We start from the raw sequence: 27618 nt of genomic DNA on the forward strand, positions 1-27618 counted from the left end.
AGGATCACTCACCGCAACGTTGGGACTCAAAGGGTTAAATATGATTTATAAATACAGCATTAACTTTTTTTCTGTTGCCCACATTTTGCATTGTGATTGAGGCCAGTATGTGTCTCTTCTCATAAATTGTAGGCTTGTCGTATCGGAAAGGACTTGCATGGATACGCACCAAGAACAATCAAGATTTACTTTGCCTCCACCCTTTGGATCTCCATAGCGCTTTGACCATTTCAAATAGCACCCTTGAGACCAATGCAGAGTATGACTTTTTATTTGCTAATTAATTTATAGACTACATAATGCTTTTATGTCCCTATTAATGACCTCTTTGCTTTAATCATATTGTAGTTTGCATGCGTTCTACTGACTGAAGTGAAAAAAAATGTAAATGCGTTTTGAGACACTAGGGAAGGGGGATTAAATTATTAGAGGCTATAAAGTGTTAACTCTTCCATATTGCCCGTTAATTTCACTTATTGCCTGTTAGGTGTTCACTTATTGTGCAATTCAATTGGAAAATGGATTTTGTTTCACATGATAACTATAGGTGAAAATAGGGTAGTCTGTCTGTACCCCAAAACAACAAAAAATGATATTGGATAAATGCATAGACGTCTCTAAAGCTGGGTACACACACAAAGATTTATCTGACCAGTCTGTCCATGTACTGGAGCAAATGACAAGCAACCATTTTCCCCTTAATGCTGAAAAATGGATAAAAAGTTATTGTTCATATAAACTTGTTAATTCATATTGTTTTATCCTATTTGTCTCAGTGTTTAGGAGCAATTGGTGAATTGTCATGTGCTCCCATACATTTCCAGATTTTTGTTCACACCAGACAGATTGGACAGATAATAGCAATAACAAAAAGGATCAGTCCCAAAGTGCAACCACTCTTTCTGCCAAAACTTGAGCTGGTGATCACCGCACAATCCCTGTAGAATTTGGACACCAAAAAGGAAAAGGATCAGGGGCGATAAAGAGCTGGATCCACAAATGTAACCAATTTTGCTCCAGATCTGTCACATCCGAGTCAATCTCATTGGAGGGTATATAAAAGACACAAAAATAGCAATGTGTAGATTGTCTAAAGCTTGAATTACAAACTCAAAAACACTTAGGGACTGGTGCTGCCAAATGTACTCACGCTCATGCATGGAGAAACGGGGGTGTAAAGGTATCTTTGCATTCGCTACAAGGGTCACCATGTGCTGGACCGGATATTCACAAATGAATGCATAACCATACTCACTTAGTGAGTAAACTTGGACATGCATATTAAAGGTACTTTAGTGAACTTCAATCTCCTTAAGGTGCGGATAATGGCCATAAACCGCACAATAGGTACCAGTGTCACAATCTCAGTAGTGTCAAGTACAGACCTCCTCTCCTGCCGATGCATTTTAATATGATAACCTATCTTTATCCAGTCCACCCTTGTGGCGAGTACAAAGGTACCTTTACACACACGTTTCCCCATTTCCCCATGCATGAGTGTGAGTACGGGTACGCTTGGCAGCACCCGTCCCTAAGTGTTTTTGAGTTTGTAATTCAAGCTTTAGACAATCTACACATTGCTATTTTTGTGTCTTTTATATACCCTCCAATGAGATTGACTCAAATGTGACAGATCTGGAGGAAAATTGGTTAAGTTTGTGGATCCAGCTCTATCGCCCCTGGTCCTTTTCTTTTATGGTGTTCAAATTCTACAGGGATTGTACGGTGATCCCCAGCTCAAGATTTGGCAGAAAGAGAGTGGTTGCGCTTTGGGACTGATCCTTTTTGTTGTTATTATCTGTCTGGTGTGAACAAAAATCTGAAAATGTATGAGAGCATATGACAATTAACCATTTGCTCCTAAACGCTGAGACAAATAGGTTAAAAACAATATGACAATCTACACATTGCTATTTTTGTGTCTTTTTTTATATACACTCCAATGCGATCAACTCGGATTTGACAGATCTGGAGCGAAATTGGTTACATTTGTGGATCCAGCTCTTTATTGCCCCTGTTCCTTTTCTTTTATGGTGTCCAGATTGGACAGATAACGCTTTGTGTGTACCCAGCTTTAGCATTTTGGATTCTTAAATTGTCAAGTGGATATGAGCATTTTTTTTAAATAGTGAATACAATTTGCAAAAGGTTTTTCTGCAAATAATTACTAAATATAGGGATGCATCAAATTAATGGAGGTATTAATTTGTCATTTTAGCCCACTTTAAAAAGAAACCATTCAGAAAACTTGACCACTCATTTGCAATCTTAAAAATAGGATACATATAGATGACCTGTGTTTGGTGTACTTACGTTCATAATACTTTTGTCAAAATCCTGACAGGGAATCCCCTAACCCACACCCTCCCCGCATCCTAACCAACCCTCCCCTGCCCTGCAGCCTGACTCCACCCTCCCTGCTACTGTAACTTCCCTTACCTTCCCCAACTTTGTTCTGGCTCAGGAGGCAGTGAATTTTAAATTTTAATTTTTTAATCCTATGGAGAATTATCTAATTGAAATAGCTGATAACCACTTTTCCAGAAAATGGTTTATCATCTGCAATTGCATTCCCCCCTTAAGCTTTCCAGCTGCCGTTACATGTGTCATAGTGCCAATATTAATTTAGATGAGCTGTTTTTCTTGTATGTATTAGCATGCATTTTTTGCACAGTTTTTATTTCATTAGTTCTATTTCATACATCTATTTGCCATGTCGCCCCTGCATTCACCTATAAAAAAGAAAAAAAATCCCTCTTATTTCTGATTTTTGGACATAAGCGGATATTACTATTGAATCATGGACGTTTCGGCCAGGGAGCGACTGCAGACTCTTATCTGAAAAGCTGAATCTGCATTCATAGATCCATTGATCCATTGAAAATCACTGCAGTGTCTTTGCGGACGTGGCAGTGAATACCCCCTAAGTTTGAAAACCTGTCAAATATGGGACCAGTAGTGGTGTATGTGAATTATGTGGTGTCTCTTTCCATTCAGTTTGCTAGCAGAGATCAGTTCAACTTGGCATGGTTGTCAGAAGTATTTCTACAAATCTCTTGCACGGAATTCCAGGATGGAGACTGCATTTGCGTCCCCAGCCAAGGTAAGACATACCGATAGTTTCAATGTATACAGTATATTTTGTTGTTTTACATTTTCAATGTTTTTATAAAGTAGTAATGTCAGTGCTTCTGTGAGCATTTAACACATATGTTTTATCACAGACTTGTTATGAAGCTATAACAAGTTGCATTCGATTTTACATTGTGAAAAAGACGTGGGGCCAGATCTATCAAGCTTCAGAAAGTAATAAAATGGAGAGTGATAGCACACCAGCCAATCATCTCCTACCTGAAATTTTTCAAACCCAGCCTCCTGCAACATGGCAGTTGGGAGCTCTCAATTTTATCACTTTTTGAAGCTTGATACATCTGGCCCTTAGTCTGTGACATGGCAGGCAGGAACTGATTGGCTCTCCGTTTTATCTCTTTCTCCTTCGGGAGACATCAGGGGCCACAGCGTTACAGTGGGTAGTAAGGAGATGGGAGAGCACCAGCACCCTAGAGGTTAAACTTGAACTGCCTCCCAGGCAGCCGGGCTCCTCCCCTCCTCTACCCCACCTCCAGGCCAGGAAGCTCAGTTTTTTCGGGTGCTGGCAGGAGCCAGATGCACCTAATAGAGGGGCTGCTATTTAGCAGCCTAACTTGATTTTTATATTTTATTTTTCATTTTTCTTTTACACTGACTTGTGTCAGTGACAGAGCAGCAGCACTGGGGGTCTGCACAGACACCTGCGCTGCTGCTCCATCACCCGGGTCCGGAGCTGCATCGCCACTCGAGGGTGGGGACCTGCAGCGGCCCCCGGGCACTGGGGAGCCACAGCCGCCACCGGACGCCGGGGACCTGACAAAGGTAACGCGCTCCCCGCTGGGAGCGCGCGCGATTGCGCTTGCTGGGCATTGCGGCTGCAGCAGTTCGGCGGGGGGGACCGCCGACTGCGCTGACAAGCGGACGGCTGGTTCGCCACCCGCTCCCGCTGGACCACCAGGGAAACGGTTTGTGGGCAGCGGCGCCAGGTATGCGGGGCCGCCCGGTAGCGCCGGACCCCTGCCATTTTTACCTGCGCCGCATGTGGACACCTCCCTGGGGGCCATTTGTCAGCAGGGGGAGAAGGCTCCCCCCACATCAGCCTCTCCACCCGGGGACAGTAGGCAGGGAACTGTGTTTAACACACAGAGAGTTCCCGCCACTGAGATCCCTTCCTGCCTGCCTGCGACATGTGAGGAGGGACACGGAGGAGCTCATAGCCACCCGGAGTTCCACTCCTTCACTGCCAGGTCATTTGGGCATGTCCCCCCTGTACCCCTCCTTCGGGAAACTGTACAGTACTGTGCTCTGAAAGGAGCCTTGTGCCATTAATTGCATTGCCCTTGTATGCTGCATTGTTTGTTAACAGTTTAGCTGCCTGTCAGTTTAATCTGTGTTACACTGTACTATATGGCCATGTATTGCTGGTTATGTCATGCTGACTTAACATGTGTGGAGGGACACAGAGAGCTTATCAGCCAGTCTGGGGTTCCACTCCTTCACTGCCTGTCAGTTTAATCTGTTACACTGTACTATATGGCCATGTATTGCTGGTTATGTCATGCTGAATTAACATGTGTGGAGGGACACAGAGAGCTAAGTCTGGGGTTCCACTCCTTCACTGCCTGGGCTCCCCTGTAATAATCTCCTCCAGGAGTCAGGTTACAGAGCAGACAGAGTTCAAACTGTGGGCACAGCAGAGCCAAGTGCAACATTGTATCCTGTGAATTAACACCATCACTGCCTGTCGGAAGCATAAAGGACAGAGCGGATGGTGTAATGGTTAGCATTGCTGCATCACAGTGCAGAGGTCATGGGTTCGATTCCCAACATGACCCAAACTCTGCAGTTATCTGCCTGTCAGATACAAGCTGGCTGTCAGATGCAGACTGCGTTGTCTGTATCATATAGACTGCCAGTATATCCACTGCACCTGTGTATATATTACTGCACTGTATGTCTATATCACTGCTTTGTATGTCTATTACAAGCTGGCTCAGATGCATACTGCATTGTCTGTACCGTATAGACTGCCGGTCTATATCACGGCAGCTGTCTATTGTATGTATATCACTGCACTGTCTATATCACTGCATTGTATGTATATCACAGGCTGGCTGTGCACTGTGTAACACTATCACTGCCTGTCAGAAAGGCTGCCTGCCAATGATTGCTATATGTGCCTAGTACTAGCTTACTGCGTACTGTGGGGGCAGCACAGCTCGGGTCGTGGGTTCAATTCCCACTATGACCCTAACTGTGCAGAGTTTGTACGTTCTCTCCGTGTTTTAGTGGGGTTACTCCGTGTACTCTGGTTTCTTCCCACATTGCAAAATTTAAAACAGAAGTATGCTGTGTTAGCCGTACATATGGGCCAAATGTCTACGCCACTGCAAGGTATACGTAGTACCAGCTTACGGTGTATGGCTTGAACACTATCTCTGTTGGTCAGAGAATACTGTGTTAGCGGTACCATATAGGCTACCCGCCTATTCTATGGCATTGTATGCCTTCTATACTTGTAGTACATTGTCTTACCTGTGCTTTAGCAGCCGGTTCACAGTGCTATAATACTGCAACGTCTTCCAGGAGTACCAGTCCCAGTGACTCTGGGGCTCCGGTGCGGATGTCTTGTACATCCTGTAATGTTGGCCTATGCCCCCATTACTAGTACAGTACGGCTTATACGCAGGCTACTACAATGCCTGGGCGATGCCCACAGGTACAGCCTCCTCTAGAAAACAGGAGCCTGCTTGGGCCACGTTCTTTACTCCGTTGCCGGTGCAGCTAGTAGCAGTAGCAGCCTCATCCCTTGGCTGAGTGCTTATCTGCCTCCAGACAAGGTCCCCAGAAATGCCGTCCCCATCCTTGGCGGGTGTAGCTCCCCGCACAGTGGAAGCGCTCTGTACCTGCAGGTAGACGCAGATACCCCCGTCATCCAGACTCCTCCGTCAGCAGACACAGAGAGGAGGACACCTGGGATTAGCATTGTCTAGAGGGGACCGTCGACGACGGTATGGAAGATGGGGGGCCTGTGATAAGGTGAATCCCCCCCACCTCGTCTTGAGGTGCCGACCTTGGTCTCAGCTGTCAAATAGGTCCTTACCTTAAACGACCCCGCTGAGCCCGCCTACACCTTTGGGTGTCTCCCTAGGTGTTTTCTGGGTTTATTCCGTAAATCTGTGAACTCGACTAAGGTCATCAGTTGGGAGATTCCTAACAGGAAGTTTAGCTTGCCATCGGCGGTTTCCCTTCCTTTTACCCCCTTCCACAGGAGGACATAGTCCCCTGGGAGACTGTCCCTAAAGTGGACGCACTCCTGCCCCAGGCATCTGCTTGGGTGGCTAAGGCCTTAGTTGCGTGAGCAACTTCTCTCACAGCGGACGCTGCATAAGGGGTGTCGGAGGAAACCCTGCTGCCTTCTATTGAGTATCAGGTGACACTTTACCTGGGGGTGACTGCTCTGGAAATTACACCAATCGCCTCCAGAGGGTCACCCTCGGCCATAGCTGCACACACATACCAGTGTCTGTGCTCTTGGAAGGCCTGAACTCAAAGTCCCTTTTGAGGGTTCCTTTTTATTTGGGCCAGTGCCAAATATGGGGGCCGGTTTAGATACCATTCGGCAGAGGATATCCCTTCTGGGGGATTGCCATCTGGCTCTACAGTCCAGGATCAGACATCTCTTGTCCCCCTGGCAGGTGTCTGTGCATGCCTGCGTGGGGTCCCTGGGGTTGGTGGATCGGCCTTCGAATTGGCAGAATAGGCTCAGTTCCATACCAACCCTCTACAATACTGTCCAAGGAGCAGCACGGATAGTGTAGTGGTTAACATTACTGCTTCACTGCGCTGAGGTCATGGGTTCGATTCCCACCATGGCCCTAACTGTGCGGAGTTTGTATATTCTCCCCAGACTTGCATGGGTTTACTCCTGGTACTCCGGTTTCCTCCCACAATATCCATGCCCAGAAGTTCGCCTGGTCTCCAGCAGGGCCCCCCTTTCCTGGGGGCTTCTGGACGGGACCTCGCTACTGGAGCCATGCATGCTAGCCTCCCGTGTTTGGGGGGTGGTCACTTCTCAAAGGTCGTTCCAGGGTCTCTGGACCACTCTAGTGGCCCAGCCCTCCATCATCGTCCTCGAACTAAAAACAATCTTCCGGGCAGTCCGCTTGGCGGAACCCTAACTTAGGGGTTGGCCGGTGCAAGTCCAGTCGGACATTGCGACAAGGGTGGCATATGTTAACCACCAGGGTGGCACTAGTTGTCAGCCCACTATGACAGAAGCATCCGGCATCTTTCAGAGATGATCCCTGCTTTTTCAGAAATTTTTATCCTGGTAGTCCAGAATTGGGTGGCGGTCTTCCTCGGCCGTCAGACCTGTGATGCCGACGACTTGACCCCCCTTAGAGTGATGTTTCAGATGCTGGTACAACGGTGGGGCCCAACCGAGGTGGCCTTGACAGCCTCTCGCCATACCCTCAAACCACCACTGTGCGGGTCCTGGTCTTGCGACCCGGAGGGGGGGGCTTGCCTGGTAGACGCCCTGTCCGCTCCGTGGCCGTCCACACTGATGGCGCCTTTCCACCACTTTCCTCCTTTTGCGAATGTCTCGCAAGCTGAAGCCGGAGGGCGGCACATTGATTCTGGTTGCTCCACCTTGGCCCAGACGGATCTGGTTTTCGGATCTGCAGTCAGTAGCCCCTCCTATTCGCTTACCCCTGGACACAGGCAGGCTCTCTCTTTCGGCTTTGAGGCACTTGGCTTTGACGGGGTGGCTGTTGAGACCTCCCGGGTAAGACCCAGCGGGTTTCACTCCACCATGCTCAGGGCGAGGAAACCTCCCTAGATGGGGTGTGCCATCGCATATGGAGGGCTTACTTTTCCTGCTGCGAACCCTACGCTTCAGATTCCGGGACTTACTACCTGGCTAGGGTTCTGTTCTACTTGCAGAAGGGTCTGGAGGCTGGGTTGCGTTGATCATCTTTAAAGGTTCGGATTTCAGCCTTGCACATCTTGTTCTGTCGACGGGTGGCCCTGTCGACGGATGTCTGTACATTCCTGCAGGATGTCTTGCATATCCAGCCTCCCTTAGTTACCCCAGTTGCCCCCTGGGATCTCTCTAATCCTGACTTCTTCAGGGCCCACCTTTTGTGCCCTTGCGGTCGGTGGACCTGTGTTGACTCGCCTGGAAGATCGTTTCCTTGTTGGCGATAGCTTTGGCCAGGGGAGTCTCTGACCTGTCAGCTCTGTCCTGTAAGTCCTTGGTTCTTGGTTATAACCGGGCGGTTTTTCCTACCGTCCCTTCTCAACTACCTTAAGTGGTGTCCGGCTTTCAGGTCAACCAGGACATTATTGTTCCGGCATTTAGACAGTCTGTTGTTACTACGGCTTGGTCCTCCTTGGACGTTGTCCGACCGGGGCGTATTTATGTGCTATGTGCACCGTTCTAGGCTGTTGCACTAGTCAGTCTCTCTCTCTTTGTACTATATGGTGTTCGGATGAGAGGGTGGCCTGCCTCTACGCAAACTACTGCCCGCTAGAGTCGCTCTGGCAGGCATATTTGGACACCTCCCTCCCGGTTCCGGCAGGGATTCAGGCACATTCCGTTAGGTCTGTGGAGGTGTCCTGGGCTGTAAGAGGCGGTGCTAAAGTTGAGCAAATTTGCAGGGCGGCGACTTGGTCGTCCGCCATTACTGTCTTGCGTTTTTACGCTTTTGACACGTTTGCCTCCCAGGACTCGGCCTTTGGCCAGAGTGTGTTGGCTGCGGCACAGGCGCGTCCCCACCCATAGGTGGCTGCTTTAGGACGTCCCACTGTAACGCTGTGGCCCCTGATGTCTCCCGAAGGAGAAAATGAGATTTATGTCTTACCTGGTAAATCTCTTTCTTCGAGGACATCAGGGGCCACAGGGATCCCTCCCTGCCGCGCCTGCTTTACTTCCGTTATGGTTAAGTTATGATTATGTTATATTATCCCTCGGTTGAGGGTAATAACATGTTCAGAATGTGTTTCTGTGCGGTGCTTCTCTTCCTTCTATCTTGTCTCCTGCCTTGGCTTGTTAAAAAAACTGAGCTTCCTGGCCTGGAGGTGGGGTAGAGGAGGGGAGGAGCCCGGCTGCCTGGGAGGCAGTTCAAGTTTAACCTCTAGGGTGCTGGTGCTCTCCCATCTCCTTACTACCCACTGTAACGCTGTGGCCCCTGATGTCCTCGAAGAAAGAGATTTACCAGGTAAGACATAAATCTCATTTTTCAAGCTTAGTACACCTGGCCCAGAATGTGTAGATGTTATGTATATATGTTCCAAAAGTGCAATTACTGGATCAGCCTCATGTAAAGTGCAGATGTTACATAATGTACTGACATTTATTACATTTATCAGTGATGTGGGAGGATATGCAAGAGACTGGTAGCTCCTCCTTGTCTATATGTAACTCCTTTCTTCAGTAGCACCTTACTATGACTGATCTTTTGTATGAATAAAACTGTAGGAGGCTTCCATTCTGTTGTTAATTGCATTTTCATTTGTGAATATTAATAGTAGGGAGTTCTGGCTTTATGCCAAGGTCCTCTGTGTATCTTCTAATGCCGGGTTGGTTGGTTGGTTGGTTAGGTTGTCTGTTGAATACAGTTAGTAAATGGCAGCTGGATATTCCTTGTATGCATGTTTTAATTGGGTCCTCAATTTGCTTTGTTTTCTATCATGCTCTGTCCAGGAACTTGGCTTGGGAAACATTGAGCGATGTAAGGGGTTTTCTGGCCACCTTTTAAAGATCCTCGGGAAACAAAGGAGTTCCCTCACTTCCGTCACTGAACAGTGGATTATTCTCAGGTAACCTCCAAACCATCACATTTTATACATTCTTATGTTGAAGTTTTTCATGTTTCTCATGTATCTTCCATTTTATACAGAAACTTGCTGAGTTGCATGCAGGAGATCAGCAGCCGGTTGGATGTATGGAATGACTACAAGATCGCTTTCCCTCCCCAGGATGGGATGCAGCAGTGGCTTGACCGATTGCAGCGTGTGGCTATGCAGTGCAGCATTGTATTGGAGCAGTTTGCATGGTTTCTCGAATGTTGTCCAATAAACACTGAAAGTGATCTAGCACAAAGACAAGAAATGAAATCTGAGGAAGCCAATCCTACTGCAGGCATGCCAAACATTCCATCTCCAGCTACAGCTGATTGGCTTCCAAAACTATGCTGCATTCGCAGATCAGACAGTGACTGGCAGCAACTGAGAGCTACAGTTTCCAAGATGTCAGCAGAGATTAAGGCGGCAAAGTCAGCTGTGGATAAGATCCGGGAGCACTCCTGCACTATTCACTTTTATTCTTGGTGTGTCTTTCTTTTATAGATATATTTTACTAATGACCAAGTGTAAAATGTATAATTGGGAATACTATTATTACTGTACATATGCTGATTTCCAACCTTTTATGATTATGGAGGGACTTTTAAACACTAACGAGAACACATCTCTTGACGATGTCCAAGTCTTCCCACCCACGGCCACAATGTACTGGCAGGCAGGGGGAGGTTGGTGGAGCTTTTAATCACTGGTGCTCTGCACAGCAAAACAGCAAGTGACTTCAGAATAGATGCTGTATGCAGACTGTAACAGCGCTGGAAGGTAAAATGGAAGTATAGCTGGGCATGAGCACAAATTAAGACAAAATAAGTTAGTGCCACAAGGCCAAACCCCTGTCCATCGTAGGCCCCGCTCCATTTTTGGAAGCATGCCTCCAGTTGTGCAAGGGTCCCAATCTGCAAAACAAAATTGTGTGGTGATATGCATAAATTATGACATTTTTCTTGCTTTCTAATAGGAAACATTTTGAAGCTTGCTCTGTAGCATTGGATACCATGCAAGACATTGCTCATGACTTAAAGGAGGTGGAGTTATTGTTTGTTCTCCCTGAGACCGAAGTGAAAGAGGCTGCACAACACATGACTTTTCTGAAGAGCATCCATTACATCAGGGAAGAAGTCCGTGTTGCCGTTAAGGAGTTCACCTTATGGAAATCTCGACTACAAGCAATAGGAAGAGCAAAGAGTAAGAAGCCCTTCCACATGGAGTGAATATTGTGATGTAGTACAGCATGTATGGTATTTTAGTCTTTCCTCAAGAGTGTGAGGTCTAGTACTGTACCGAAGAATATCAAATGCCAGAGGCAGTGTCTTACCTTTTAAAGGCAAGCCGAGAAAACACATAGATGCAGGTAAAATAGAGCCAGTTTAAAGGGAAAAACAAACGTGCCACACATGGGGTAATGAGTAAAGAGCGAAAATAACAAGAGCAACAAGATCAGACAGACTGGGCCCCAGAACAAGTGGATATGTAGACACATAGAGGAGAGTTTAGGTAAGACAGGATGATTGAATGCAGATAGCACAGAGGACAGATAATAGAGCTACAGATGTGTCCACATCTATCCTCCATGTAATAAATAGTTTTATACGTAATGTGTTAGCTCCATGTAACTCTATGGCGCCAGGCTTTTTTTTTTTTTTGTGTGTGTGTGCAATATTTGCAATAAAATATCATATTTGCAAAACTGAGCAAATAGAAAGCGCAAGCAGATTCTGCTGATTGAAATTATCGGAGGCATGCCTATATTCAGTGTGTAACTGCATAAGAAATGGACCATTACAGTATATTCCTGGAAATGTAGTATTTCATATGCAGATCCAGTCACACGCTGAGTATAGGTATGCCCCATATTTTAATACATAGAAATGGAGAGTTTTCTATTCGCCACATTATGCAAAAAAGACTATTTTTCTATCATACCAATGGTGGTCACTGGGACAGTGGGGTGTGGGTGGAGCTTCAGCTACAGGCACCAAGGAGATTATATTTCTTTGAGTGCAGCCCAGGCTCCTCCTCCTCCACGCCCCCTACAGGCTTCAGTTTTTTCTTGGTGCCTCATGGCACAGGATGTCCAAGGAAGGGCTGTGTTCAGCCCTGTGATTATACTTCCATTTCATTTTATTTTTATCTTCTTTTTTTTACTGGAGCAGGCCTGTGCAATATACCAGGCTGCTCTCCTGGTCCGGGCCGGCTCGCTGACCTTCATGGCCAGGCCTGCCAGCTGTCCCTCTTGGCAACACACCGGGACATGCCGCGGCCGGATCAGGTAAGCTGACTCCTCCGGGCTCTAGCACGCTGGTAGCACGCGGCGCCGGGAACCGTTTTCCTGGTGCAGGGGTCAGGTAAGTGGAGCCTCCTCACCTCCTCAGTAAGGTGCGCTGAGGGAACGTGGCGCCGGGAGGAACTGCTTGCTGTAGCATGCGAGTCACTCTTCCGGCGAGGTGGCACACTTAAGCGGCAATATTGCCGGGAGTTGGTGCGCTCCCGGCGGTCCTGGCAGTGGCACCCGGTCGTTTCCGCGTCCCACTAGACCACCAGGGATTTTCAGCTGAATGGGGATCCAGCAGTCCCTGGGGTTCCAGGAGGGGACGGAGCTTCCCCGTTTTCTCCGCCCCAACCCCCCTGGCTGCTGCCTACTAAGTTTTTCCCGCCAGGGGAGCCTTCTCTCCCCCTCTCAGCATGAGAGATGCTGCTCAGGTGCAAGTCAGAGCAAGCAGAGAGAAGGTCACCCGGCCTCCCCCAGACCTTACAGTCAGGGACCAGGCTTGCATTCCCTGCTACCACACTATCTCAGTGTGTGTACAGGGTTGGTGTGTTGCCTTTACACTTCCTGCTGTATTCTCAGCAGTGTGTGTATATATGTGTGAAACTTTTACCTCAGTTTTTGCCTGAGGAGTGAAGTGATAGTTTCTGCACCCTCTGTCACGCTGACCTGGTGTCAGGTTACACTGTTCCCCACCTCACTCCTTTGTGTTGGTGTCGGGTCCTAGATGCTTTTAACTAATGTAAAAGAAAAAAGCATCTCTGCTGGGCACTTGCAGTCACACAAGCAGACAGATCATCAAACAGTACTGGGTTCAGATCCCAGGATTGGCCCAACCTCACAGCTAAGCAGTGTTGGGCCTGGTTTGTTCTTGGATGAGAGACCACAGGAATACAGATCCTGTAGGTCTCCTTCCCAATCTGGGGCGGCATATTAGGGAACAGGCTTCTCAGCAAACGTTCTCCCGCCTACTCGTATGTACAAACTAAAGCACAAAGGCACATGCCTGATTGCAAACCACACGCTTACCTAAGTGTGCTGGTGTACTGTTCTTATACACAGTACGTGCCTGTCTGCAAGCCACATGCTTACCTAAGTGTACTGGTGTACTGTTCTTATACACAGTATATACCTGTCTGCAAGCCACATGCTTACCTAAGTGTACTGGTATACTGTTCTTATACACAGTATATACCTGTCTGCAAGCCACATGCTTACCTAAGTGTACTGGTATACTGTTCTTATACACAGTATATACCTGTCTGCAAGCCACATGCTTACCTAAGTGTACTGGTATACTGTTCTTATACACAGTATATACCTGTCTGCAAGCCACATGCTTACCTAAGTGTACTGGTATACTGTTCTTATACACAGTATATACCTGTCTGCAAGCCACATGCTTACCTAAGGGTACTAGCATACTGTTATACACAGTTCATGCCTGACTGCAAGCCACAGGCTTACCTAAGTGTACGGGTATACTGTTCTTATACACAGTACATGCCTGTCTGCAAGCCAGATGCTTACCTAAGTGTACTGGTATACTGTTCTTATACACAGCACATGCCTGTTTGCAAGCCACACGCTTACCTAAGTGTACTGGCATACTGTTATACACAGTTCATGCCTGACTGCATGCCACATGCTTATCTTAGTGGGCTGGTAAACTGTTCTTATACACAGTATATACCTTTCAGTCTTACAGTCCTCTGTTCCTCCCCCATATAGGGATGGATAGCATAGGACAGGGGCTTATTAAGGCAGTCTGCTTACCCTGCCTGTGCTGCTGTGAATTCTACTGAATATTTGTATAAACATATTCAGCAGCAAAGGGTCAAAAGTTCACTGTATCATGTAGTGCACAAGTAATATATGGTGTACTGCAGATGAGGTATACTGCTGTCCTAGAGTACACAGAGTATGTGATGTACTATGGCTATGCTAGTCTGCTCTGTTGACTACACAGAGTAACAATTGTGTTGCATTGTGGATTATATGTTCCTATGTTGCACATAGTAAGATATAAAATGGCATGTCACACATGTGGTATGCTACTTTTTAGTTGGACGATAAACTGCCCATTACGTAGTTACTCACAAGGGACAGTTGGCCCCTTTGGGTGAGCATTACTAATATATGCTTTGCCAGGATGCAGCGATTCAGTCCCAGCGGTTAGGACTTGGGCAGGCACTTAAGGCCCCTTTGGCTTTAATGCTTGGGATGCCTCTATACACTTTTTCCCATCTCCGCTGGGAGCAGCGGAAAAATTCAAGATGGTATTGGGTCTCCCTATAGTGTCTAGTCTGCTTTGTGAACATTGGTCCTGCTACCTAAGGTTCGGACATTCCTCCCTAGAGGGAGAAACGTTTACAATAACTGTGCCTTATTGCTAAACTCTCCACCTAGTGGAAGTACAGTATATCCTATTCTAGAGCATTTGCTTTGGGGTTAGTTTTCAGTCTATCAAATAGACTGGTTCTGATTACCAGGCGTCGTGGCCAGGTAATGGGCGACAACTCATACTCAGAGTACATGGTTCAATGCACATAGTGCATGCGTACTCAGTAGATACAGTCACTCCTGTCAGTGGACACCATTATACTGGTACCTTCCCCTCAGCGTGGCACAGTTTTTTTTTTATTCTGACCTGTTCCTCGTAAAGAAGCTGGACAGTTCTTACGGCCCATCCGCAACCCGAAGCAGCTTTCAGGATGTGGTAGTTTGTAGCGGTTCCTTCACTTTGCGGTCCAAGATTACCATTATCTATTCACGGCCTTGCCTTTGGCACTGTCAACGGACTCGTGAGTTTTTAACAAGGTCATAGCCATCATGGCAGGGTTCTTGCAAGCTATGGCAGTCCATCTATTGCCATATCTGGACAACCTACTAATCTTAGCATGGTCTCCAGAGACTCTTCACGGACAAACTGACCTTAGACCTGTTTTCAATGCCATGGCTGGCTAATAAAGAAGTCCAGCATGGTCCCTCCACAAACTATGATTCACCTGGTGGTGCTCTTCCTCTGTGCCCTCCTGAGCGCATTCCTCAAGCATTGCAGAGTATATATTTCTCCTTCATCCACTAGGTGTCACTGGAGTTACACTGGGGAATAGAAGGCGACCACAGGGAGCATGGGCACTTTAAATAAAAGATTAGGGTGGCTAACTCCTCCCCTTCTACTTCCCCTCCAGGTCAGTCTTAGTTTGTGCCCGAAAGGGAGCGGACACACACTAGGTGCTCTCTGAGCACTTCAGAGATTTTTTTAATGCAGCATGGGTTTTTACTCTGCGCAGAGGACAGGCAGATAGCATTACAACTATCTGCCTGCTACGTGGGAGCCTGCCGAGGGAGCCGACCGCCCTAGTCAGACAGCGCGCCCGGCTCCCTGGCTGCTGAGACCACCGTCTCGGGAGGCAACGGGCGCTGCCCACCAAAGCACGCCGCAGTCTTCCCCCAGCCAACCGCCGACGGCAGGCGCATTGTGAGTATACCCTGCCACCGCTGCTAGCGGCGGTGGTCAGGAGTTATTAGAAAAAGGCGGCAGCAGAGGGCTTCAAGCCTGGCGCCATGGACGCGAGAGCTGCCGGGCGAGGGGGCGGAGCTACCGCGTGGTACTCCCAGCAGCCCCGGCTATCCCCAGCGCTATCACGCGCGGCGGCCATCTTTTTTACACTGGCGCCGCGGCAGAGCAGACAGAGGGAAGCTCCTGTACCGCTGCAGCCCCACCAAAGGCTACAAGTACATCGCAGATCCTGGTGACCGTCCTGCTATAGCTCTCCCGGTACTGTGAGTTACAGTGGGGGGTTGAGAGCTTAGAGAGAGATAGTTGGGCTGTGCACAAAAAATCAGAGCTATAGCGCTACCTGGCTATATGCCATAGCGCAGTACAAAGCCTGTGGCAGCTACTTTCCTTCACTGTCTTTCCTGTCAGTCCTTCTTACTGGACTTATCTATAGCTACTCTCCCTTGGGTGTGTGGTAGTGTGTGGATTCTGTGACCTATTTGTACAATGGCAGGGGGAAGCTCCAAGAAAATTGCCTGTAAAACTTGCAATGCTAAGTTTACCCCTTCAGCCCCTGGGGAGATTAACTGTGATAAATGCACTGCTACTCCCTCTGGCTCACAGACCCCTGTGGACCCACCTTTCTGGGCCTCACAACTAACTGAGGTTATGACCCGTTTATCCTCTGAATTAACACAGTCTCAGAGGGGATAGAGAGACCTTTAGGACACAGCAGACGGATTTAACCTCTGCAGTTCAGAGCCTCACTAGGGCCCTAGCTCCACGGCAGGCTGAGCCTCGCCCGTCCTCCTCAAGGCAGCCCCCTCCCTTGCTGAGGAGAAGAGCTTCTACATTACACTCCCCTGACTCTGACAAGATGCCAGACCTGGAGGAGGGAGAATTTGCGCCCCCTGGGGACGACATGCAAGATGCACTGGATGCACAGGATATGTTAGTCCAGGACACACAGGAGCCTGTCATACCTTCACAGGGTATTGAAGACCTTATAGAAATGGTCAAAGTAGCCTGCAATGTGACAGAAGGAGTTGATACACCTTCCCGTCCATCCCTTTTTGGGAAAAAGGCAAAATTGTCCCCTAATTTCCCGGTAGCTGAGGAATTAGATGAGCTGGTAACTGACGCCTGGAAAAACCCAGACAAATGTTTTCAGGCTCCTAAACGGTTCTTTCAGAACTATCCACTGCTGCCGGAGGGCAGGAAGAAGGTGGAAATTCCTCCGGGAGTCGATTCTTCTGTTTCCCGGCTGTCTAAAAAGACTGTCCTCCCAGTCCCTGGGGCTACCACCCTCAAGGATGTCTCAGACCGTAGGTTAGAGATGACCTTGAAAAACATCTTTTCAGCGGCTGGCGTGTTACAGCGTCCGGCGCAGATTGGTTGTTGGGTGAACAAGGCCATAGGTGTCTGGGCGTCACAACTCTCTGCTGAGGTGAATGACGGTTCAGATACGGCTACTATTCTGCAGCTGTCTGAACAAATCCAGGAGGCTTCAACTTTCTTAATAGAGGCGTCCTCAGACATTTGCGCGGTGGCAGGTAGAATTTCTGCGCTCTCCATTTCAGCCCGCAGAGGTCTCTGGCTGCGTCAGTGGCAGGCTGATGTAGAATCCATGGCCTTTAACGGGGATCTCCTGTTCGGCCCGGAACTAGATAGATGGATATCTCAGGCCACAGGTGGGAAGTCACATTTCCTTCCGTCGGCTGCTCCTCCTCCATCTCGCAGAACCGCCCACAATCCTTCCTTTCGTGCCTTTCGTCCCTCCAGCAGGTTCAGAGGTAGATCCAGGGGAGGTGCTCCTTCACAGAGAGGAACCAGAGGCCGTGGAAGAGGTGCTTCCACTACCACTCTGGACCCCAAGGCCACCAAGCCTGCTGCATGACGATCCTCCGTCCCATCTGGGGGACCCCAGGGTAGGAGCTCGATTACGGAACTTCGGCTCCGTATGGCTCCAGTCCTGTCAGGACGCCTGGGTAAGAGAGCTTGTGACCCTAGGTTACAAGATTCGCTTCAGCAGTTCTCCCCCAGACAGGTTTTTCAAGACCGGTCTTCCTCATCCTCCAGAGAAAGGGCAACAGCTGTTGGCCGCCATCGCCAAGCTGCAGGACATGGGAGTAGTGGTTCCGGTCCCCGCAGACCAGCGGTCCCGGGGCTACTACTCCAGCCTGTTCCTAGTACCGAAGCCGGACGGCTCGGTACGCCCCATACTCAACCTGAAGGATCTGAACCCATACTTGCACGTGGCCAGATTCAAGATGGAATCCCTTCAATCCGTCATACAGGGCTTGGAAGAAGGGGAGTTCTTGGTATCCATAGATATCAAGGACGCTTATTTGCACATCCCCATTTGGGCCCCGCACCAGGCTTACCTGCGGTTCGCGGTGCAGGACCGGCATTGGCAATTCCAGGCCCTTCCATTCGGCCTCTCGTCCGCACCTCGGGTCTTCACCAAGGTGATGGCTGTGATGATGGAGGTCCTCCGTATGCAGGGGGTTACTATCATCCCCTATTTAGACGACCTTCTGCTGAAGAGTCGTTCAAGGGACACCCTGTTGGAGCACATTCTTCTTACACAGAAGATCCTCACATCACACGGGTAGATCCTCAATTTTGCCAAGTCCCAGCTTCATCCCACTCAGCGTCTCCTGTTTCTAGGGATGATTCTGGACACCAGCCAGATGCGGGTGTTCCTTCCAGCGGACAAGATTCAGTCCTTGCAGGCCTTGGTAAGACTTGTCCTGAGACGGAGACAGGTGTCTGTACACCTGTGCACCAGACTTTTGGGGAGGATGGTATCCTCATTCGAGGCGATGCAATACGCCCGGTTTCATTCTCGCCCTTTCCAGCTGTCGCTCCTCCATCAATGGTCGGGCTCTCACCTGCACCTGCAGCAGAGGGTGACCCTGTCCCCTCGGGCTCGTTTGTCCCTGCTTTGGTGGCTGAATACCGCCAACCTACAACGGGAGGAGGATCGCAATTTGAGATTGGACCCTCATCACCACGGACGTCAGCCTCCGGGGTTGGGGTGCGGTCACCCTGGACCGTCAGTATCAGGGGTTGTGGACGCAACAGGAGAGTCTGCTTTCCATCAACATCCTGGAGCTACGAGCTGTCTTCTATGCTCTTCTCCAGGCCAGACCTCTTCTCCAGGGAAAAGCTGTTTGTGTGCAGTCCGACAACTCCACGACTGTTGCGTACATCAACAAGCAGGGAGGAACCCGCAGTTGCGCAGCCATGAAGGAGGTCAGCAGGTTCCTGGTCTGGGCAGAGACCCATGCCCTAGCCCTGTCAGCCGTGTTCATCTCAGGAGTGGAGAACTGGGAGGCAGACTTTCTAAGTCGGCGGGACGTTCATCAGGGAGAGTGGTGCTTGCACCCTCAAGTCTTTCAGAAGCTGGTACATCGCTGGGGCTGTCCCCAAGTGGACCTGATGACGTCCCGCCACAATTTCCAACTTCCCCGGTTCTTCGCTAGAACACGAGATCCTCAGGCAGAGGGCGTAGACGCACTGGTGGCCCCTTGGCCCTTCCAGTATGTGTACCTATTCCCGCCATTTCCGCTGATACCCCGAGTACTTCAGCAGATCCGGAGAGAGGGGGTCACGGCCCTGCTGGTGGCTCCAGATTGGCCTCGTCGGTCTTGGTACACCAGTCTGACAGCTATGCTGATAGACGAGCCGTGGCCTCTACCTCTTCAGGAAGACCTTCACAGCCAGGGACCCTTCATCTTCCCAGATTTAGGTCGTCTGCATTTGACGGCGTGGCTGCTGAGAGGTCCATCCTGAGGAGGGCAGGTATACCTAGAGCAGTTATACCCACCATGCTTCGCGCCAGGAAAGAGGTTACATCAGCACACTACCACAGGATATGGCGCTCCTATGTGGCTTGGTGTGAGAGGCGTGGAGTCTCTACATGCCTGTTCAAAAAGGCGAGACTTCTCCTTTTTCTGCAGGAAGGTTTGTCGGCAGGGCTGAGGCTGAATACTCTAAAAGTTCAGGTCTCAGCTCTCTCTATCTTTTTTCAGAAGAAGTTAGCTTTTCTTCCTGAGGTTCAAACCTTCTTTCAGGGGGTGCTTCGGTTACAGCCTCCCATTCGTCCTCCAACGGCTCCCTGGGACTTGGACTTGGTGCTGGAGTACCTTCAGTCCTCTGTTTTTGAGCCCCTGGAGGAGGTAGACCTTCGCTACCTTACCTGGAAGGTCATACTTCTGTTGGCTCTGGCTTCTGCCAGGCGTGTATCCGAACTGGGGGCTCTTTCTTGTCGCTCCCTGTTTCTACAGTTTCATCCTGACAGAGCGGAGCTCCGTACCAGTCTGGCCTTCCTCCCAAAGGTGGTATCGGCTTTTCATCTGAACCAGCCCATCGTGGTTCCTGCCTTTCCAGAGGATTCCCAGGTGGCGAGATCCTTGGATGTGGTTAGGGCTCTAAGAATTTATGTAGCCCGTACAGCCTCTATCAGGAAGTCTGAGGCGCTGTTTGTGACCTACGACCTGGTGCGTCGTGGATGGCCAGCCTCTAAACAGACGCTGTCCAGGTGGATTAGGTTAACTATACGTCAGGCCTACGTTACCTCTTCACGGATTCCTCCTGGTTGCATTACAGCGCATTCAACCAGGTCGTGGGATCCTCTTGGGCGGCTGCCCGAGGGGTTTCTCTACAGCAGCTCTGCCGAGCGGCTACCTGGTCTGGCTGCAGAACCTTCGTTAGGTTCTACAGGTTTGATACCTTTGCGGCTACTGCTTCAGTGTTTGGCCGCAGGGTGTTAAGCGGTTCTCAGCGCTCTCCCACCCGGGATTGAGGGCTCTGGGACGTCCCCAGTGTAACTCCAGTGACACCTAGTGGATGAAGGAGAAAGAGGGATTTTGTACTTACCGTAAATCCTTTTCTCCGAGTCCACAGGTGTCACTGGACGCCCACCGCAGCGCTGTTCTCTTTAAAGTTGCCTCAGGGCCTAGGTCCTGCAGGGGCCATTACCTTGGAGTTTCCCTGCTGGGTTACCAGGGTTATATATATATATATATATATATATATATATATATATATATATATATATATATATATATATATATATATATATATATATATATATATATATATATATATAATTATCTATATATATATATATATATAATTATATAATAAGTTACATATATATATATATAATTATATAATAAGTTACATATGTTACATTGTCTGTTGACTGTGTTTGTTTGAAACTTTCAGTGTTTTTCCACTGTTCTTTCTTTCATCTTGTATTGAATGATTGTATGTGGTATTAACCTCCTCTTCGGAAGTGTGTTTTATCTTCCTGCTCCCTTCCGGGCACAACCTTTATGACTGACCTGGAGGGGAAGTAGAAGGGGAGGAGTTAGCCACCCTAATCTTTTATTGAAAGTGCCAATGCTCCCTGTGGTCGCCTTCTATTCCCCAGTGTAACTCCAGTGACACCTGTGGACTCGGAGAAAAGGATTTACGGTAAGTACAAAATCCCTCTTTACCGATGCAGAACGGTCCTGGGGAAGCTGGTGTTCTGTTGTGAAATTACAGAATTTTCCAGTCTACACTACACACCTCTGCAACTGGAGATGCTCCGCCATTGGAACCATTCTCCAATAGACCTCGAAACCCCAAAAGTTTTTTCTTTGGTGGTTTTATTCCTCCAATCCTTTGGAAGGGAAGTCAGTTCTCCATTCAAGACTGTACACTTGAAATGACCAATGCGAGTCTTAGAGGTTAGGAAGCGTTCCTCTGTAGCTTCTCCTTGCAGGCTTGGGTGTTTAGAGAATAAGCCAGGCTTCAACATAAACATTATGGAGCTCCTAGCCCTTTTCGGGCGCTGACCTGTGCCCCTCGCCTGGTTCTGTTCGAGACAGAGAGAGAGACCAGTTGAGCAACGCCATGGCAGTGGCGTATATCATTCACCAGGGTGGGACTGGGAGCATGGCCGCCATGAGAGCAGTGCTTCTGATCCTTTACTGGGCAGACCACCATCTTCTTGCACTGTCTGTGGTACACATCCCAGAAGTGAAAAATGGTTTAGCTGAGTTTCTCAGCCGACACATTCAGGCGAGTGGGCTCTCTACAAGGACAATTTCCAGTTGTTAATAGATCACTGGGGCCTCCCACAGATAGACCTGATGGCCTCGTGATTTAATCGCAGGCTTCAGCATCACAGATCAGCAGTGGTTTTTCTCCTGGCCCCATACTGGCCTCAGAGGGCTTGGTTCGTAGACCTCCTCGCCATTTCTGTGGTGCCTCCTCAGCGGCCTCCCTTGAGGTGCTATTGTAGAGTCTGTGCCTGCACCCGGATATTCCCAGGTTGGCTTTACCGGCGTGGCTCTTGACATAGAACTCCTGAGGACTAAGGGTCTTCCTCCTGTGGTGGTCCTGTGATCGCGGAAAGAACGCCATCCTCATCCCGAATTTATTATCGGGTGTGGCAAACCATTTACCATTGGTGTTCAGTTACGGGATTTGAGCCACAAGACTTCTATTTGTCTAGGGCATTGGCTTTTTACGGTTCGGTCTGGATCTGGCCTTGAGATTAGCCTTCCTCAAGGTACAGGGTTCATCAATTTCCGTCCTCTTTCAAGGCGGGCGAGCCAAAAGGATTCCGACCCAGACCTTTTTTTTTTTTTTCCAGGAATTGCTTCATATACAGACTTCCTTTGTGCCACCTATCTAGCCTGGGGGCCTGCGATTAGTATTGTCGGCCTTCCAGCGCTCTCCATTGGACCCCCTGGATCCTGAGGTTTCAAGTGGCTCTCTTGGAAAAGTCTTATCACACGTTTCGCCTTATCGGGGTTTTTGTCCTGATAGGGCGGTTCTCTGTACCCGCATGGAGTTCCTACCTAAAGTTATTGCTCGATTTCCTATGTATCAGGAAATCGTACTCCCAGTCTTTTCTCCTTCAGAGGACTCTCCAGAACTTTGTTCTTTAACTGTTGTCAGAGCTCTATGGCTCCGTTGGTCGAACTACAGACATCAGCAATTCAAATGCTTGTGTTGTTTGATGCGGCCATGCGCATACAAATGCTTTGTTTTGTGGTGTTTGATGCGGCCTGACGTTATAGCAAACTTGGGCCCGCTGGCGGCACCTCTCTATCAAACAGGCGTATTTGTCTTCGCATATGCCAGTTCCTTGGTCTCTTCAGGCCTATTCTACTCGTGCAGGAGAACCCAGTTGGGTGGCTCTGCAGGAGACCTCTGCAGAGCAGCTGTGTCATGTGGCCTCTTGGTCACATACTTTCCTTAGTTTTTACCAATTTGACACGTTCGCCACAGCAGTTTCTGCTTTTGGGTGCCGTGTTCTCAGTGCAGCTCAGGTGCGTTCCCTCCCGTAAAGGGACAGCTTTGGGACGTCCCACTGTCCCAGTGACCACCATTGGTATGATAGAAAAAAGTGGATTTTGGTCCTACCTGTAAAATCCTTTTTTCTGAATCCATGGTGGACACTGGGCGCCCACCCTCACGCACAGTGCTGGCAATAGGGGGGTTCCTTCGGAAACCTTTTTTCCTCCTTCTGGTTGCATGGTTTCCTTTTTCTCTTTCTCTTCCTGTTCCTTTATGGCTAGCTGTTGAACAAACTGAAGCCTGTAGGGGGCGTGGAGGAGGAGGAGCCTGGGCTGCACTCAAAGAAATATAATCTCCTTGGTGCCTGTAGCTGAAGCTCCACCCACACCCCACTGTCCCAGTGTCCACCATGGATTCAGAAAAAAGGATTTTACAGGTAGGACCAAAATCCACTTTTAACAGAAAAGTTGCAAAAAAAGCGCTTCCAAGTGACACGACTAGAAGGGCTGTTTCATGCGAAAGAGAGTTAGATGTAAGTGAAAACACATCTGTAGACGGGAGAAAATTTTTTCCCCGGTTGTGAATGAGAAATATTTGATGACTTACTGGACCGTGTCATTCTTTGCTTCATGGAAGCTTACTGGAATCTGTACATTCTTCTTCAACTAGGCCTTTCTGCTTTAGTCCCAATGGTGAGCTGCTCCTTCACTGGCTGTATCCCTAAACACAGTACAAATAGATCCATAGCATGCATTCTGTACTGTTATAGCAGGTGTAGCTTTGTTTGTCCAGTCTCACTGTGTAATATCATGCTTTAAATGTTCCGTTACTTGTTTGTTGCCTGACATTAACCACATTTAATGTATCAATAGGAAACAAGGAATCCGATGAAGAATATGTTCAAAATTACTCAGGGCACGTGGAATCTGCTATCAAAAGTATTTTATGTGCCATACAGAGACTTATAAAGGATGAGAAGGAAAAGCAAGAGCCTGTAAAGACTGAGGATGGAGGTAATATATCTGCCAGATATACTGTTTGTGCAAGTACTGTTATTAACTTAATGTTACCAAGGCCGGTTCTGGTCAACCTGTGCCACTGAAGCATTTGCAGTGGAACTTCTTGTCATTAACAGGGCCACTCACTCACACGACATTGGTGTCACAGCACTCTGCTGAGTCCCATCACTTCAATGGTCCTTGAATATGGACCTTTGGGACCGGAGGCATGCTGAGCCTGACATTTTGGTTAATTAGCGAAGGTTGGGTATGCTGCATCCCAGGGGGGTGGTGGTGGATATTTGCATTTTCCACATAATGATTGTCCCCATCGCATATCTTTTTGTAGGCACCTTTGTTTTGTATAACTTGTTTTCTGTGGTTTTCTGTAGTGGAAGAGCATGCAGAGCACCAGCTCCAGCAAGGCCTCATTACCACATTGCTGACTGAAGACCTTTGCCAAGATTTGAAGGCGTTGGATGTACAAACAATTATATCTGCTGTTTCTGAGCTTTTTGAACGACTTAAGGCCTACGGAGAGGACTGTATAAAGGACAAACACATGGTCAGCACCCTGTTCTTGTTTCTGTGACTTCCTAACTGTCCTATCTGATGTTTAAAGATAAATGATGCCTCATACCCTGATAAGTCCAAAACACCTGTGTTACTACAAAGCTACGGACCTTATTCTGGTTAACATGCAGCGCTGCGTGTCATTCTGCGCTGCGTGTGATGTCAGTTGCCCGCCTTCGGCACCCACGTCACTGAGTGATTACCATGGGAACGCCCAGCAATTTCATGGGGAAGCCCATGAAACGCTGGGCGTTCCCATGTGCGCGGCTGCCTGCAGTGTTCGCCGTGGCCGCTTGCACCCTGTGTATGCATATGCACATATTTAAAAAAACATTGCGCTTGAATGTGAATTCACATGCGGGCGAACAGACCAGAATAACCCCCTAAGTCTCTTTTCTAAAAAGAACTAGCACAACCAAAAGTACTTCCCAGTATGACACAGTGGCTGCATGGGATCCCTGCTGGTTTCTAGAACTGGTAGGGAGAGAGTTCAAAGTTTGGGGGGGGGGGGGGGGGGGGGGGGGGGTTTCCTTCTTGCTGAGGAGGATGAGTCGGGCTCATCCTCCCCAGTCTTGTGGTATCTCTATAGGTTGAGCCCCACTCATATTCTGCTAGAAACAGGTCATTAAGGTTGCAGTCTTGCTTTATATGGAGTTAAGTATGCAACCGGATTTGTGTTTTATAATAGGTATTGCTAATTGAGTTACAGGTGGAATGGTGCATTGGTATGTGTGTACCAGTTTGAATTGTTTAATGGGTGGACTACATAAAATACAAAAAAAATACAAAGGACAATGTATTTAATTGCTGGAACTGCTTGTTCAATAGACCTGTGTTGAGATGAGGATAGAAGTGGAAATGTCATGGACATGTGTAACTATATTAGCCCTGTGTATAAATACGTTGGCCATGTCATTGAGTGTTTTGTAACTAGTTTCCTGTTTTCCAGTTTTTCAATCAGTGCTGCGGATTACTTGTCAGACTATTGCCAATGCTGTCTGCCTATTCCGACCTCCTCCTGTTTTACCTCACTGTGTCACTGGCAACACACAGGGCTACAGGGAAACTGCTCTCTGTTCTGACCCACTTATTTACAGAGCTTGCTCAGAAGGTAAGTCCTTGCTTTCACCACAGCAAGTAATGTGTAAGACACAAATTGTAATATGTATACTTTTAATATAAAATATATTTGCTATAGGATTCTAATTAGAATATTTGTATAAACTGCTACTGATACAAAGGTGATATAATGCAAATGTGTAATAATACAGCATTTTATTCTGGAGAAGCTTGTGCACACTTATAGAAAATAAAAATCCATGATCTCTAGTGCTGGGGACTTCAGATTTCTGGGATAAGAGGATTGTACCATAGTTTGGTATCCTACCTCTACTGAATACGGCTACATGCAAAAAGGTGCTTAATGCCCTTCTGTTATATGACAGTGTGTAGAAAAACTGTTCTGGTACCAGTGCTCATCTGTCTATTTTCCAGTCTATGGTATAAGGGCCCTGTACCTCACAATAGACCTTGTTCCATGATCTAATAAATACTGAGGTTTACCTAAACACTTTTCATCACATGCTGCGTTTTAATTTCAAATGTAATTAATGAGCATGTCTGAGGGTTCCTCCAATCTCCTGTAAATAGTTGTGTGTTATGATATGAAAATCAGTGCTCATCTTACAGGGGTTCTGCCTTCCCAAAGAACTACTTGAGGAAAGCGCAGGTGAGGGAGCTGTACAGTTCCATGAGAATGAAGATGGAGGAATAGGGGAAGGAGAAGGCATGAAGGACGTGAGCGAAAAAATAGAAAATGAAGATCAGGTATGACCATTTGTGTACCATGTTATAGGGAGAGATGTATTGGTCATTATAGGGGGAAGTGTTTCAGCGTCTGCTATATGCGATGATCCCACTTCTCCCCCATGTATTACTGTGGTGGTGTGTGCTATGCACCTGGCAATATCAGTGCTGTGGGCTTTAAGGTAGCACGCCGATGTGCTTGGGTAATGTATGAATGGTCAGTGGCACGTACAGACACCTGCTTCTATTGTTTTAAGCCGCTTTTGGCATTGTCTCTGAGCTGCAGAAGAGATTGCGCGATGTTTGAGAGATGTCATGCATGCCAGTGGAGCCGGCCTGGATAAGAGAGACCAGGCATCAGCCCTAAGCTGATGCTCTGTGATCTCTGGCAGGGATTCACTCCCCCACTCCAGCATCTGAGTTCATATCTGTCATCGCTAGTGCTTCCAGCTTTGCCTTGGTGCTTAGGGAAAACAGGAATATTTATACACTGCACATGCATCTGGTATAAGCCTCCCTAAAACTGTATGGATTTTTTATAGGTTGAAGACACATTGAAAAAAGGCCAGGAGAAAGAAAAGGAGGATCCTGACTCTAAGCCCGATGTGAAGGAAGAAGATAATGCCATTGAAATGTCTGAGGATTTTGATGGGAAAATGCATGATGGAGAAAAGCCAGGTACTATACCAAATTCTAAATGTATCTTTATGAAGTGAAAGGTAAATGCTTTGATAGTGAGATGGTAATGATCTGGTTATTTATTTATGCTGAGGCTGCAGGGGACAGTCAATAAGTTCAGTTCTTTAAACACTAGATGGTGAACAATTATGGCAACACTGATGATTATTTAACTTAATTCATTTCTTTGTGACTTTAATGTTTCCCAATTGTACATGGTCTACGGTTTATCACCTTGGTTTATTTACTTGCAAGGTCAATAAATCAGTTTCTAACCGACCAATTTATTGCGCTGATTTTAACTTTAAATTGTTTAACTGATTGTATGTGTATAATTGTATCGCAGAAGAGGAAGACAATGAATCCACCAGTGAGAATGAGGATCTGGATAAACAGATGGGAGATCTTGGTGATGCCGAAGCAGACAAACTTGATGAAAGACTCTGGGGAGATGATGATGACGAGGAAGAGGAGGATGAAGGGGACACTGATAAACCAGAAGAAACAGGCATGGGAATGGACATGGTAAG

The 27618-nt window shown here is 47.9% G+C and overlaps 1 protein-coding gene across 2 annotated transcripts in view; it reads left to right on the forward strand.

Moving 5' to 3' along the window:
• Positions 1-27618, forward strand: part of MDN1 (midasin AAA ATPase 1) — a 217815-nt gene that overhangs the window by 157892 nt on the left and 32305 nt on the right. For both annotated transcript variants that reach the window (XM_083177044.1, XM_083177045.1), the window contains exons 76-86: positions 133-259; positions 2998-3103; positions 9800-9915; positions 9996-10424; positions 10916-11142; positions 23906-24046; positions 24424-24596; positions 25554-25715; positions 26294-26431; positions 26953-27088; positions 27435-27613. In XM_083177044.1, coding sequence (XP_083033170.1) covers positions 133-259; positions 2998-3103; positions 9800-9915; positions 9996-10424; positions 10916-11142; positions 23906-24046; positions 24424-24596; positions 25554-25715; positions 26294-26431; positions 26953-27088; positions 27435-27613 — 1934 coding nt within the window. The remainder of the gene's footprint in view (positions 1-132; positions 260-2997; positions 3104-9799; positions 9916-9995; positions 10425-10915; positions 11143-23905; positions 24047-24423; positions 24597-25553; positions 25716-26293; positions 26432-26952; positions 27089-27434; positions 27614-27618) is intronic.

The sequence above is a fragment of the Crinia signifera genome, chromosome 3 (assembly GCF_055691185.1).
Source record: "Crinia signifera chromosome 3, ASM5569118v1, whole genome shotgun sequence".
Classification (NCBI taxonomy): Eukaryota; Metazoa; Chordata; class Amphibia; order Anura; family Myobatrachidae; genus Crinia; species Crinia signifera.